The 12,071-nt window shown below is 30.9% G+C and overlaps 1 protein-coding gene and 1 pseudogene across 10 annotated transcripts; both read left to right on the top strand.

Moving 5' to 3' along the window:
* Positions 1 to 1,330: 1,330 nt before the first annotated feature.
* LOC132805024 (ankyrin repeat-containing protein ITN1-like) lies at positions 1,331 to 6,293 on the top strand (annotated as a pseudogene).
* Positions 6,294 to 6,896: 603 nt separating this feature from the next.
* On the top strand, positions 6,897 to 11,853 carry LOC107406552 (chlorophyll(ide) b reductase NOL, chloroplastic). 10 transcript variants are annotated; one of them, XM_060819938.1, is made up of 13 exons: positions 6,897 to 7,312; positions 8,391 to 8,459; positions 8,641 to 8,699; positions 8,847 to 8,941; positions 9,214 to 9,321; positions 9,491 to 9,539; positions 9,628 to 9,713; positions 10,195 to 10,252; positions 10,335 to 10,388; positions 10,654 to 10,704; positions 10,785 to 10,826; positions 11,277 to 11,387; positions 11,526 to 11,853. In XM_060819938.1, exons 1-13 carry the CDS (start codon positions 7,012 to 7,014, stop codon positions 11,571 to 11,573), a joined length of 1,131 nt encoding a protein of 376 aa, XP_060675921.1. In that variant the 5' UTR covers positions 6,897 to 7,011; the 3' UTR covers positions 11,574 to 11,853. The 10 variants fall into 10 exon arrangements, 9 of the variants coding, with proteins under 9 accessions (XP_060675921.1, XP_060675926.1, XP_060675919.1 ...); XM_060819943.1 differs by having other exon boundaries at positions 6,898 to 7,312; positions 8,638 to 8,699; positions 10,335 to 10,384; XM_060819936.1 differs by having other exon boundaries at positions 6,899 to 7,312; positions 8,638 to 8,699.
* Positions 11,854 to 12,071: the final 218 nt, after the last annotated feature.

The following is a 12,071-nucleotide window of genomic DNA, read 5'->3' as shown; positions in this document are numbered from 1 at the left end:
ATATCAGTACAATGATTGCCTTTGAAATGAACTACAATATTCGTTCTAAAATGTATATGGGGATGGAGATAGCATTTCCCAACCAACATTAAATAATTCAATAATTGAAGCCATCCTATTTTCCTTCCCATCTATGTTATACATTTAAAATATTACAAATGATATTATTAATTTCAAATTTTTTTTATCATAAATAGGGAATAATATAGAAAATTAAAATTAATATGCACAAATTCATATATATATATATATATATATATCATTATTATTTTATTATTATTATTATTTTATTATTTTATTGATAAATTTTAAATATTTTTATTTGAAATAAGATAAAATAATTTTCATCTTTCTTCTAAGATGAACGAAATTATTGGGTTGGGATGAGCAACTTTATTTGTATTTGTTAATTTATATATATATATATAAAAAAAATTTTTAAAAAAAAATGATTAAGGAGTATGTGATCCAAAGTGCTTAAGCACCACGCGCCACACAGCCGAGAGTGGTATAGAGAATGTAAAAGGCAGGAAAAGGGTAGCAATTTTTGACCGTCTCAATCTCTCTTTCTGAAATGGAGGGAGAGAGAGAGAGAGAGAGAGAGAAGGATTGAACTTCAAACTCCATACTGCGAGTCTTCGCCTTTGTCTTCTTGAGGTGGGTTTTTCATAGATTTGCTGTAATATTGATATTGAACATTACCCTTTTCACTGTAGCTTTCCTTTCCCTTCGAATCTCTCAACTCTAAATATTTCCCACCTTCATTTCTTTGTACCCTTTTTGTTATAGAGAGGAAAAACAGGATTGGAATTGCAGTCTCGCAGATCCAACTCGTTTTGCCCTACTCTTCAGGATTGGGGTTGCAGTCCTGCAGATATAACTCTTTTGGCCCTACTCTTCAGGAGGTCAACGATTCTCAAAGTGGTAAACTCGTTTGGCCCTACTCTTCAGGAGGTCAGCGATTCTCAAAGTGGTAAACTAGCAGTGGCCATTTGGTAACATTGATGTTTTCAGTTTTCTTTTCATCTTTTTTTTTTTTTTTTTTTTTAAAAGATTTTTAAATTTAGCTACGCACTTAGTTATAATTTTTTTTTTTTTCCATTATCATTCACATTGAAATCTACCTTAATTAAATTAGGCTCATGCATTTTGATCATAAACAATTTTCTTTATTATCTATATTACAAATCAATAAATATTGTAATAGTTATTCATTATTCATATATACATATATATATATATATATATATATGTATGCACATACTACATTGTGTCTTTAATCAAAAAAGAAATAATTAATAATATTAATTTATTGTTGATGTTTAGAATTATGAGCCGTCAAGGTGTTGTCCCAGCTGGATTAATTGTTCGTCGACTTCTTGACAATGAAAATTACCTGGATTGGAGCGTTTGGGTGAAAACCTACTTGATGGGTGAAGATCTTTGGGACATTGTGGAATCCATGGATGAACCTCCAAAACCAGAAGATGGTGATGAATTCAAGTATTGGAGGTCCAAGAATGCCTCTGCCCTCCATGTTATCCAAAGTACTTGTAACGATGATGCTTTCTCTGAGATCAGAAATATGACTTCTGCTAAAGAAGCTTGGGATATTATGGAAGCAAAATTCAAGCCTCAACCAGAATCCAGAGACGAAATAATCTCCCACGACGAAGGTATAATATTTGATTTTTTTTTTTTTTTTTTTTTACTAACTTGTATATTTGTATCAAATTTTTATCATAATTTTAAATAATTATATTGGATTAAACAAATTCATATAAAAGATTAAACTGTTGAGAGGTGGGTGCTGATTGGATAACTAAAAAGCTATTGCGAGCGGGCCATTTCTAAATTTGAGAAAGAATAGTAAAAAGAAAAAATAATAATCCACGGTAATGTAATTTTGAATTCAACGACTATATTTAAGAATAACAAAAATAACAATTTTAAAAAGCTTTTTTTTTTTTTTTAATGCCTAAAGAAAGAACTTCAATAACTTAGAATAAAAAACAATAGTGAAGAAAACTATTGTTCATATAAAAGATTATACAATATCTGATTATATAATAGTGAAGAAAACTATCATATAAACTATTGTATGAATTGTTCATACAATAATGAAGAAAACTATTGTTCATATAAAAGATTATATAATAAAATACAATAGTGAACTTCAATAAATGCAACGACTATATCTAAGAAAGCTTTGTTCTACGATTCAAGCCTGTAGAACCCAAAGACCATTTAATCTTCCACGACACAGGTATAATATTTGATTTTTTTAATTTTTTTTTTCTCCTTTTTACTAGCTTGTATTCCAAAGACCATTTAATCTTGTATGATATTTGATTTTTTTTTTTTTAATTAACTTGTATTTGAATCAAACTTTTTATCGTAATTTTAAATAATTACATTGAATTAAACACATTCGTATAAAAGATTAAACTATAGAAATGGAGGTTATCATTATATTCAATTATATATATATATATTAATATTCTCTCTCATGTAAACCCACTGTGGCTATCTTTTGTGTTCAATTGAGCCATTCCATATGTTTTTAACAGAAATTATTAAGATTGAATATTATGGATCTTTGCTTTGATATTAAGTTAAATTGTTACAGTAATTTTTGTATTGTAGTGAATATTCTAAACGATCAATACCAACAATACGAACGGTTTCACAAAGCTCTGCAAGATGGAGACCGAAATGCTACAAAGGAATTCATTACGCAATACCCAAATGCAGTGAGAACAATAATCACACGTACAGGAGGGAGGACGGCCCTTCATGTCGCGGCCATGGCCGGACATACAGAAATTGTGGAGACACTGGTGGAGAACATGTCACCAGAAGACTTGGAAATGAAAGACTCCAGTGGTGTTACAGCTCTTAAAACAGCTATTAATTACAATGCAAATATCAAAATAGCCGAATGCATGGTTAAAAAGAACAACAAATTACCAACTGTGCCTGACGATGATCGTGATATGTTCACCCCGGTCACATGGGCCTTTCGGCAATGTCATGTCGAGATGGGTCGTTATCTATATTCAGTTACACAGATAGAAGATTTAATATTTTCGGACCACAATCGTGCATATGCTGCTGATCTCGTATGCCAAACAATAGCTACGAAATTTTATGGTAAGAGTATAATACATATATGCACATATTATATGCATAGTCAGACTCAAATCATCATATCTTATATTTATTATATGTAACATATATGGTGTTTGACAATTGTGGTGCAAATGATTATTGTTGTTGTGGCCCTTTTTTTTTTTTTTTTGGGATGGTGATTCTAAAAATTCTCATTTCATATGTACAATGTAGACGTTGCTTTGCATCTTCTGCAGCGTCGTCCACAGTTGGCCACAACTTTGGGAATGTTTTCTTCTCATACACCTGTGTATGCATTCGCAATATTTCCAAGTGGACGTCAGCTCAAATTTTGGCAAAAATGGATATATGAATGTTAGTACATATCATATTAATTAATACAGAATATAATTTATATCTGTATAAATATATGTATATGACATTGATATTAATACATTCCTTTGTTTTCAATAGCTATATTTATAGATGGAGACCGCATCATTAAAGAGATATATACAAAACTCTCCACCAATACTAATATGAGCTCAGGTTTGTTAAATTCTCCACGATATTTTAATTTAGATTATTTAGGTGGAAGCACGTGTACAATTAGTACAAAAATTTATGAGAAACTTTGTCACAATTTCCTGCAGGTAACTTCTACAAACTGCTCTAGTTTTAGTATATATTCAATTGATAAAAATTAATATCAATGAGCATCTGAAAAAGAAAAAAAAAAAAAACTTTTATTAAGTACCTTGTAAATGACATTGAATATTTAAATTAAGTCAAAGATATTAAGAACTTGTTTCATGAATACAAAAGAGTGACAAAAACCATTGTTTCCACCTGTTCAATGATCCAGGGTTTGAAGTAATTTCCTACAATATCAAAAAATTAAAGAATTGAAAGGTTAGGCATATATGTTAATCTTGCACGATAGCTTCTATACAATTTTACTAAAAAATCTCCATTTGTTATTGAAGCTTGTTAGAAATTTGCTCAATAAATGTTTGTAATTATAATTGTAACAATATTTCTTCTAAATATACTATTAATTCAAAGTTATTAGCCAATCAACAGATAAGGAATTACATGTTGAAGTTTGGTCATTACAAAGAATCGCATTGCATCGACATTTTAGGTAATTAATTAGTTATATTTCAATTTTTATTATTACAATTATTGTTTAAATTCTTCCTTCCATTTATTTATTTGTTTATATGTTTCATACATCCAAGCTAAAATAATTTTTTTCATTATTAATAATTACACAAGGTTTAAAAAAATATATGAAATGAAACTGGTCCACATTCAAACCTCTGAACTTCTACGGCGAATGTGCGAAGAAATAAAAAAATTAGATGAAATCCAAATATCAAGATCAGATATTATACCTGCACTTTTTAAAGCTGTGGAAAAGGAAAATTTTGAATTTGTTAAAAGTATATTAAAGTCGATTCCCAATCTAGCGGAGGCCTACGATATCCGTGGGAGGAACATATTTATGGCTGCAATTTATTGTCGCCAGGCAAATATTTTTAGCCTTATTCATGGAGTTCGCCCCAAAATAATAGCAATAAATCATATAAATGCAGATAGAAATAACATGCTACATATGGCTGGCTTATTATTGCCATACCCACAACTTGATCGTATTTCAGGAGCTGCTTTACAAATGCAGAGAGAATTACAATGGTTTAAGGTACGTAATACATATACATATATATATATATATATAGATATTAATTTCTTTAGCTAACCATGCATTTCTAAGGAGATAATATAGTGGAAAAATTATTATTTTCTCTAGCAAAAATCTAGAATTTGAGATTATTGTCTAATATAATAATAGTGGCTTTATTATTAACTTTTTCTTATAAAAACAACAACCATTAATTAGTAGTTGGCCAATTCAAATAAGGATCACTTTTATTTTAGTATCCTTTAATTTGAAAAAGTTAAATTTGCATCCTTCAAATTTAAAACATTTTAATTTAGATTTTTATTTAAAATATTTTAATTTAGATTCTCAAATTAAAATTTGTTGCATTTTGCGACAGCTAGACATTTTGACTAGCATTAGTCTCCATCCCACATAAACAACAATTTGTTGTTATTTGGTTCCTTTAGACTCTAGTTTTAATTTTATTGTACTTTAAACCCTCTACTAATTTATAAAAATGTTATATTTTAGTACCCTCTAACCATTAACATCCTTAACAAAAATAAAAAATAAAAAATAAATAAATGATTGGACTAAAATATATATAATAGGGCTCTAAAGTGGAACTTCCCCAAATCATATAGGGAAATAAAAAGTTTTTAATTATATATTTTTGCTATAACATTTTTTATATATATATATATATATATAGAAGTTTTTTATGATACAGATATCTTAAAAAATAATAGTTTATGAAAAAATTATGTCTTTGAGAATGTTCTTACTACAATAAAGTACAGATGTTCATACCATAAAATCCTTTTATATATATATATATATATATATAAATGTCTATATATATACATATATAAATCTGTTTTCTATCAATTAAATTAATTATAGACAAATATTCATACCATATATGTACAGGAGGTGGAGTCAGTTGTACTTCCATGGACACATGGACACACAAACTCAGAGTTCTTGACACCAAGACAAGAACACAAACAATTGTTATCTGAGGGAGAAAAATGGATGAAAGAGACAGCAACTTCATGTACTGTTGTTGGTGCACTCATTGTTACAATCATGTTCGCTGCAACATTCACTGTTCCTGGTGGAAATGATGAAAAAACTGGTTTCCCAAAGTTTGTTGATGGCAAAATATTCATGCTCTTCATCATATCAGATCCAATCTCGCTTTTCTCTTCCACTACTTCCGTTTTGATGTTCTTGGGAATCCTCACTGCAACAAATGCTGAAGATGATTTCCTCAAATCCTTGCCTAAGAAGCTCATGATTGGTCTTGGCACACTTTTCCTCTCTATTGCTGCAATGATGATAACTTTCTGTGCTGCTGTTTCCATGATGCTTGATGATAAGAAATCTTGGGTTGCGTTTTTTATAATTTTTCTGGCTAGTATTCCAGTTACTTTGTTTGTTTTGATGCAATTCCCTCTTCTTATTGAAATTTACCTATGGACCTAGTATCTTTAATAGGAAGCCATCAAGTTGATTATATATAGAAAGTGTATGCAAATTGTGTGTTATTATTATTATTATTTATCAATTTTCATGTATCAAAATTGTTATCTATAATAATTTTTTGTTTTAAGATTGTTTAGCATATCATATACTTGTGTTTTTTTTTTCTCATTTTATTTAATTTTCATTGGAAGATTTATGAAGTTGATATAAGGGGATATTGTAACATGGATATATAACATTTGAGGAGAAAATAGAAAATATGTATTTTATACCGTTCTGTTATGTTCAAGGAGGGCGTTCATATATAGTGATATGTTATTTGAATACACATAATTTATAAATATATATATATATATTGAGAAAAAATATAACTCATAAAAATATTATCTATAATTATGTATAACCCAGCGTGAAACGCCCATTAATTTCGAAGTAAGCAATCTTCTCTATCACATCAAAATTTTATTTTTTATATCCGACAGTCAAAGGTAAACAACCAAAACCTTCTTTATACACCCCTCCAACCTAAAATTCCCAAAATGCCCTTATCATCTTTACCTTCTTTCGTGAGAAAAATCGAAGGTATGAGATAAGGTAATTTTGGGCTAAACACACTTTAAATGTAGCAAGTACGTACAAGAAATGTAGAGACACGTGTTTATCGGCTGGTGTCTGTGTGCGCTAAGGCAGTTGGTGGTAGGCTCTACAGTTTACTGTGAAGCTTGAAGCTTTCAGTGCTTGCAACAATGGCGACGACTTGTGCTTCTCTCCTCCATCTTCCTTCCCCATCTTTCTTTCCTCTTCTCTCTTCCAAAACCAGTCATTTCTTACACTCTCCTCTGTCTCAACAATACCCATATTCTCATTCTCTCTACCACAGTACTTTTCCCACTGTTTCTTTCAGCCAAACTCCTCCTCACCATCTGATGAGCAAGTATGGCAAATGGGTTTTCAATTCTCTGACTGTAAGGTCCGAATCCAAACCCAGCATCAACAGAGAGCCTATGCTGCCCCCCTACAATGTTCTTATTACCGGTTCAACCAAAGGTTCGCAGTCCCTTTTTCATTTTTTGGCTTTTGGGATTGTTTTTTTCTTTGCTAATTGTGCTGCTGCATGAAGTTCTAATTTTTATTTATTTATTTATTTTTTTATTTTTGTATTAGTTTTTTGGTTTCTGCTGGTTTTGTTACTGTGATATTCCAGTACTAATTGTTTTGTAGGCTTTCAATTTGCTGTAAGAAGTTTGAGAAGAATTAATCACAAACAATTTCACTACACTGATTATTATGTGTTTTTTAATTTCTCTCTGTTTTCTAAAGGAATTTCTCATGAATAAACAGATTGTGGTATAAATAATTATGTCAAAGTTCAATTTTTTCATTGAGTATTTGGAGGGTTGACAGACTTTAAAAGTTTTTATTCTTCTGACCTTATTAGAAGATATGGTTCTGCTTCTGTAATCCAACAAGTCTTTTTGTTTCAAGGAGCATTTGTTTTTTCCAAAGTAACGATGAGCAGAAGCGATTCTAGCAGTCAAGAACCAGTTAAAAAGGACATTTCAAACATGGGATTTCAGACAACATTGATACCAGACATTACGTTTGCTCTAGTAGTGGTTAGTCAGATTATGGAAAATCATAAGCAATTTCATTTCAATACAATATGCCTATACTTAGATATCTCAATGAAATATTGGAATGAGTACCTTCGTACATGAAAGGATCTAATCTAGATTTAATAAGCTACTGGGATACAGACCAGGCTAGGCTGCGCATGACGGGAAAAATTTACAAGTCAAGTTTAGAACTAATATGAAAGTCCTGTACTTTTTTGTATTTTCGTTTAGAAAAAGATATTACCTTTTTTTCTCTCTTTTTTCTTATTGTTTAATACTTGCATATATTGCTTGTTGTGTAATGTAGCTCCTCTCATTGCCCCTTTTTTTTTCTTTTTTTTTTTTCTTTTTCTCAGTTCAAATTAATCTTTGTAAGCCATGGACAAGTGACATTTTATTTATGATTTGGAAAAGTTTAGCTACAGAATTATTCACTCAACTAGCATTGAGATTGTTTATTCGAAAAGCTCTGTTCTAAGCTTTGTTTTTATTCCTTATATTTGAATCAGGTATAGGATATGCTCTGGCCAAAGAGTTTCTAAAAGCAGGTGACAATGTTGTAATCTGCTCAAGATCAGGTAAGAACTGACCTTGTGTCCGTATTATTTGAGATCTCTCTGTCATATAAATTGATCACCATATTTGCAAATATACTTGTCAGAAAGGAGAAATTGTGGTTTGAGAAATTAAACTTGAGTTTTCCAAATGGTTGGTCTCTGTAAATTGCTTAAAATCTTTTGGTGTATCATATCCCAGCAGATGGTGTGGAATCAGCTGTCCAACAACTTAGACAAGAATTTGGGGAGCAGCATGTGTGGGTACCTCCTTAAGTACCTATTTTCATATTTGTTAAATATTTCTTTCTATTTTATCTTCTTCATAATTTTCCTTCATAGTTCTCTACTGGGTTAGTCTGTTGCTTCATTATATATGTTGTTGTTTCTTAGTAATTACCTTCTTTACAGGGTACTCAATGTGATGTTAGAGAAGGACAGGATGTGAAAGATTTAGTTGCATTTGCACAAAGAAGCCTCGGATACATTGATATATGGGTATTAATGTCAGATATTTTGTCTTCTTTAGATAATTTCGTCTATTCCAAAATCTAAATGTCCAAATGCTTTCATGTAGATAGTCATATTCAATGTATCCATCCTTCACATAAAACGCACACACACACACACACACATGCGATTTTACATGGAAAATAAAAAAAAAAAAAAAAAAAAAAAAAAAAAGAAGACATAATTAGAATTTGATTTGCAGTACATACAATCAATTCTCTTTGTGGTTCTTTTCATTTTTGAAGTTTTACTGTGTGTTAATTTTCAGAAGGTTCAATTATATCTTATTGCATCTTGAGAATATGCAGATTAATAATGCAGGATCAAATGCATATAGTTATAAACCACTGGCAGAGGCTTCAGATGAAGATCTCATGTCAGTCTCTTTCTTCTTCTTCTTCTTCTTCTTTTTTTTTTTTTTCTTAAATTCATGTTTTCCTTTTTTTTCCCCCTTTCATGATTTCTTTCTCGTTTCAGTTTCATTTATATTTTTCCCTCATCTATACTCATACATGTGATCACTGTGGGGGTTCCATTACATGCAGTGAAGTTGTTGCTACAAATTCTCTTGGATTGATGATCTGTTGCCGAGAGGTAGTGAGAAGTTTTCTTTCTACTTGGCAATTCTTTTAGGCTGATATATGTATATATATATATATACATGACTTTTGACTTCCCGTAGGCGATAAAGATGATGTTGAACCAGCCTCGAGGAGGGCATATTTTCAACATTGATGGAGCTGGTTCAGATGGAAGACCAACCCCGAGGTGCCATTTTAGTTTGCAGTTACTGTAATATTACGAAGAAAGATTTGGTTTGTATTATCCTTCACCTCCCGCATCTTATGTGTACCATAAATCTTTGCATTGGATGGCAGTATCCTTTCATTTAATTTCCATCCTGCTGCAATCTTTCACTCCAAACACCTCATCAATGGCCATTCAGAAATTTGGTTTAGTGTCTATCATAACCACCCAGACACTCCATATTTGGCCTAAAATAGCTCTTCATTGAATCTTTGATGACTTTGGTCTCAGATGATGCACACAGTTGGATGCTAGTGTGGAAACTAATTGTCAAGAATTATGAAATCATGATTCACTTGTATTTTTTGGTATAATGTATATTATTACCGTACACTTAATGAGCAAGACTTTGTGGTGATTGTCACAATGGTTTTTCCTCTCTGTTTATCTGATTCTTTTATATTTCCTTATTTATGTTTTTTTTTTTTTTTTTTTCTCATAGATTTGCTGCATATGGGGCAACAAAACGCAGTGTGGTACATTTAACCAAATCATTACAGGTGCATGCTCTACTGGTTTTTCTCTTATGTAAGCAAAGTTAGTTTCTTTCTGAATATATTACTTTTAAACTCCACAATGAAGAGCTCCCTGATTTTTCACAGGCAGAATTGCGGATGCAAGATGTCAAAAATGTTGTTGTGCATAACCTTTCGGTATGTTCGTGCATAATTTGTGTAGTTATACTTCTTTTTACCTCAAAGAAAAATACTAATTGGACAGTATTTTCAAGAATAACAATAAACTACAATTTTTCTTAATTCTATTTTTGTATTTGTTATAAATTAATATACAAGGAACAGAAGCAAAAGAAGAATCTAACGTATGATTTAACCATTTATCGCTCACTGTAGACACGCATAACATGTTTTACTTTCTTTCTAATTTTTTGTTGTTTTTGCAGCCAGGAATGGTCACAACTGATCTTCTCATGTCTGGTGCAACTACAAAGCAGGTCAAATAAGAATTACACTTTTGTATGTTTATTCTTAGACATGCTTTTGATGGAAAATCAAATTATTTTACTTCTTGCAGGCCAAGTTTTTTATCAATGTTTTGGCAGAACCAGCTGAAGTGGTAAGATGTTGCTCTTTTTTCAGGGATTTACTGTTGAGTATAAGATTACTAATGTCTTATTAAACAATCCACAAGCCTTTTGGTCATTCATGGTTATTTGATTACCATGTTGATCCTCCAACGAGACTACGACTGCTTCCTATTACTTTTTGAATTACAGTGCCACGTCAGCTACCCATGATTCACGAATTATATGTCAATATGTCATGAATCGTTGCTACCTTATATAATTTGGCTTAGTAAAATCTACCTCAATCATTGATGTTCGAGATTATTTGTAGATGTCATAGAAAGGAAAATGAGCTTATATTTGCTATGTTTGTAAACATGGGTTGCATGACTTGCAGGTACATGGAATGGAAGATCAATTTTGTATATTTGGTTTAATTTTCTGCATCTTTTTTTTTATTCTTTTATTTGTATTATTTATGTAGTTGTCGCTGTTATCAGGTTGCGGAGTATCTCGTTCCAAACATTCGATCCATCCTTGCCAATGGATCCACGAAGCCAACTTACATCCGTTTTCTCACTGGCTTGAAAGCCTACACTCAAATTTTCTCAGTTAAGTGAAAGAAAAAGGCCATGTGTTTAGTTACAATTATGGATTTTGATCTCAAATACGGTTTCAAAACATTCTGAAATGTTTTTTATGTGAAAAACTTAATTGACCAATTTTTCTGTGTTTACTTCTTTGTACAGAGAATTGCTTTTGGTGCTAGAAGAAACAGATATGTGCCTGAAGATTGATTGGGATGAGAGTAAATGTATTCATTTCTTTTTCTTTCTTTTCATTGAGAGTTTAAAATATATTTTTTTGTAACATTATTTATCTAATCTTTGAGTGGCATTTTTTGAGTTAACATATCTATTATGCAAAGAGGGCTTGTAGTTATTTACCTTTTAAGCCATCATCAAATTATCAGAGGATTAAGACATGGAAATTGGATGAGTTTATTTCCATGAGATTTGGAGCTTGGATTCACTTGATTATATGGAAAAATAAAATTTCTCTAATATTTGCCTTTCATCCTGACTTTTTAACTGAAGTATTTTCTTTCTCTATATATTCCGCCTAACAAAACAATAGAAATTAATATCTCTTTTCTTTTTTCACTAATTTTTTTTTTTCTCTAATAAGTTATAACCATAGGCTTTTTTATTAACTTGTTGAGCTAGAAATTTCCGTCTGCAAGATAGCGTACTTGTTTTTCAGATTTTTGAGTAGGCAAGACGGCATACTTTTTG

Source organism: Ziziphus jujuba, chromosome 8 (assembly GCF_031755915.1).
Source record: "Ziziphus jujuba cultivar Dongzao chromosome 8, ASM3175591v1".
Lineage (NCBI taxonomy): Eukaryota > Viridiplantae > Streptophyta > Magnoliopsida > Rosales > Rhamnaceae > Ziziphus > Ziziphus jujuba.
This window is presented reverse-complemented; position numbering and strand designations above follow the sequence as displayed.

Excerpts from the sequence above, each read along its gene's own strand:
- LOC107406552 (XM_060819936.1), top strand. The coding sequence starts at position 7,012 with ATGGCGACGACTTGTGCTTCTCTCCTCCATCTTCCTTCCCCATCTTTC. Across the intron at positions 7,313-8,390 it reads TATTACCGGTTCAACCAAAG|GTATAGGATATGCTCTGGCC; the intron begins GTTCGCAGTCCC and ends TATTTGAATCAG. Across the intron at positions 10,827-11,276 it reads TGGCAGAACCAGCTGAAGTG|GTTGCGGAGTATCTCGTTCC; the intron begins GTAAGATGTTGC and ends CGCTGTTATCAG.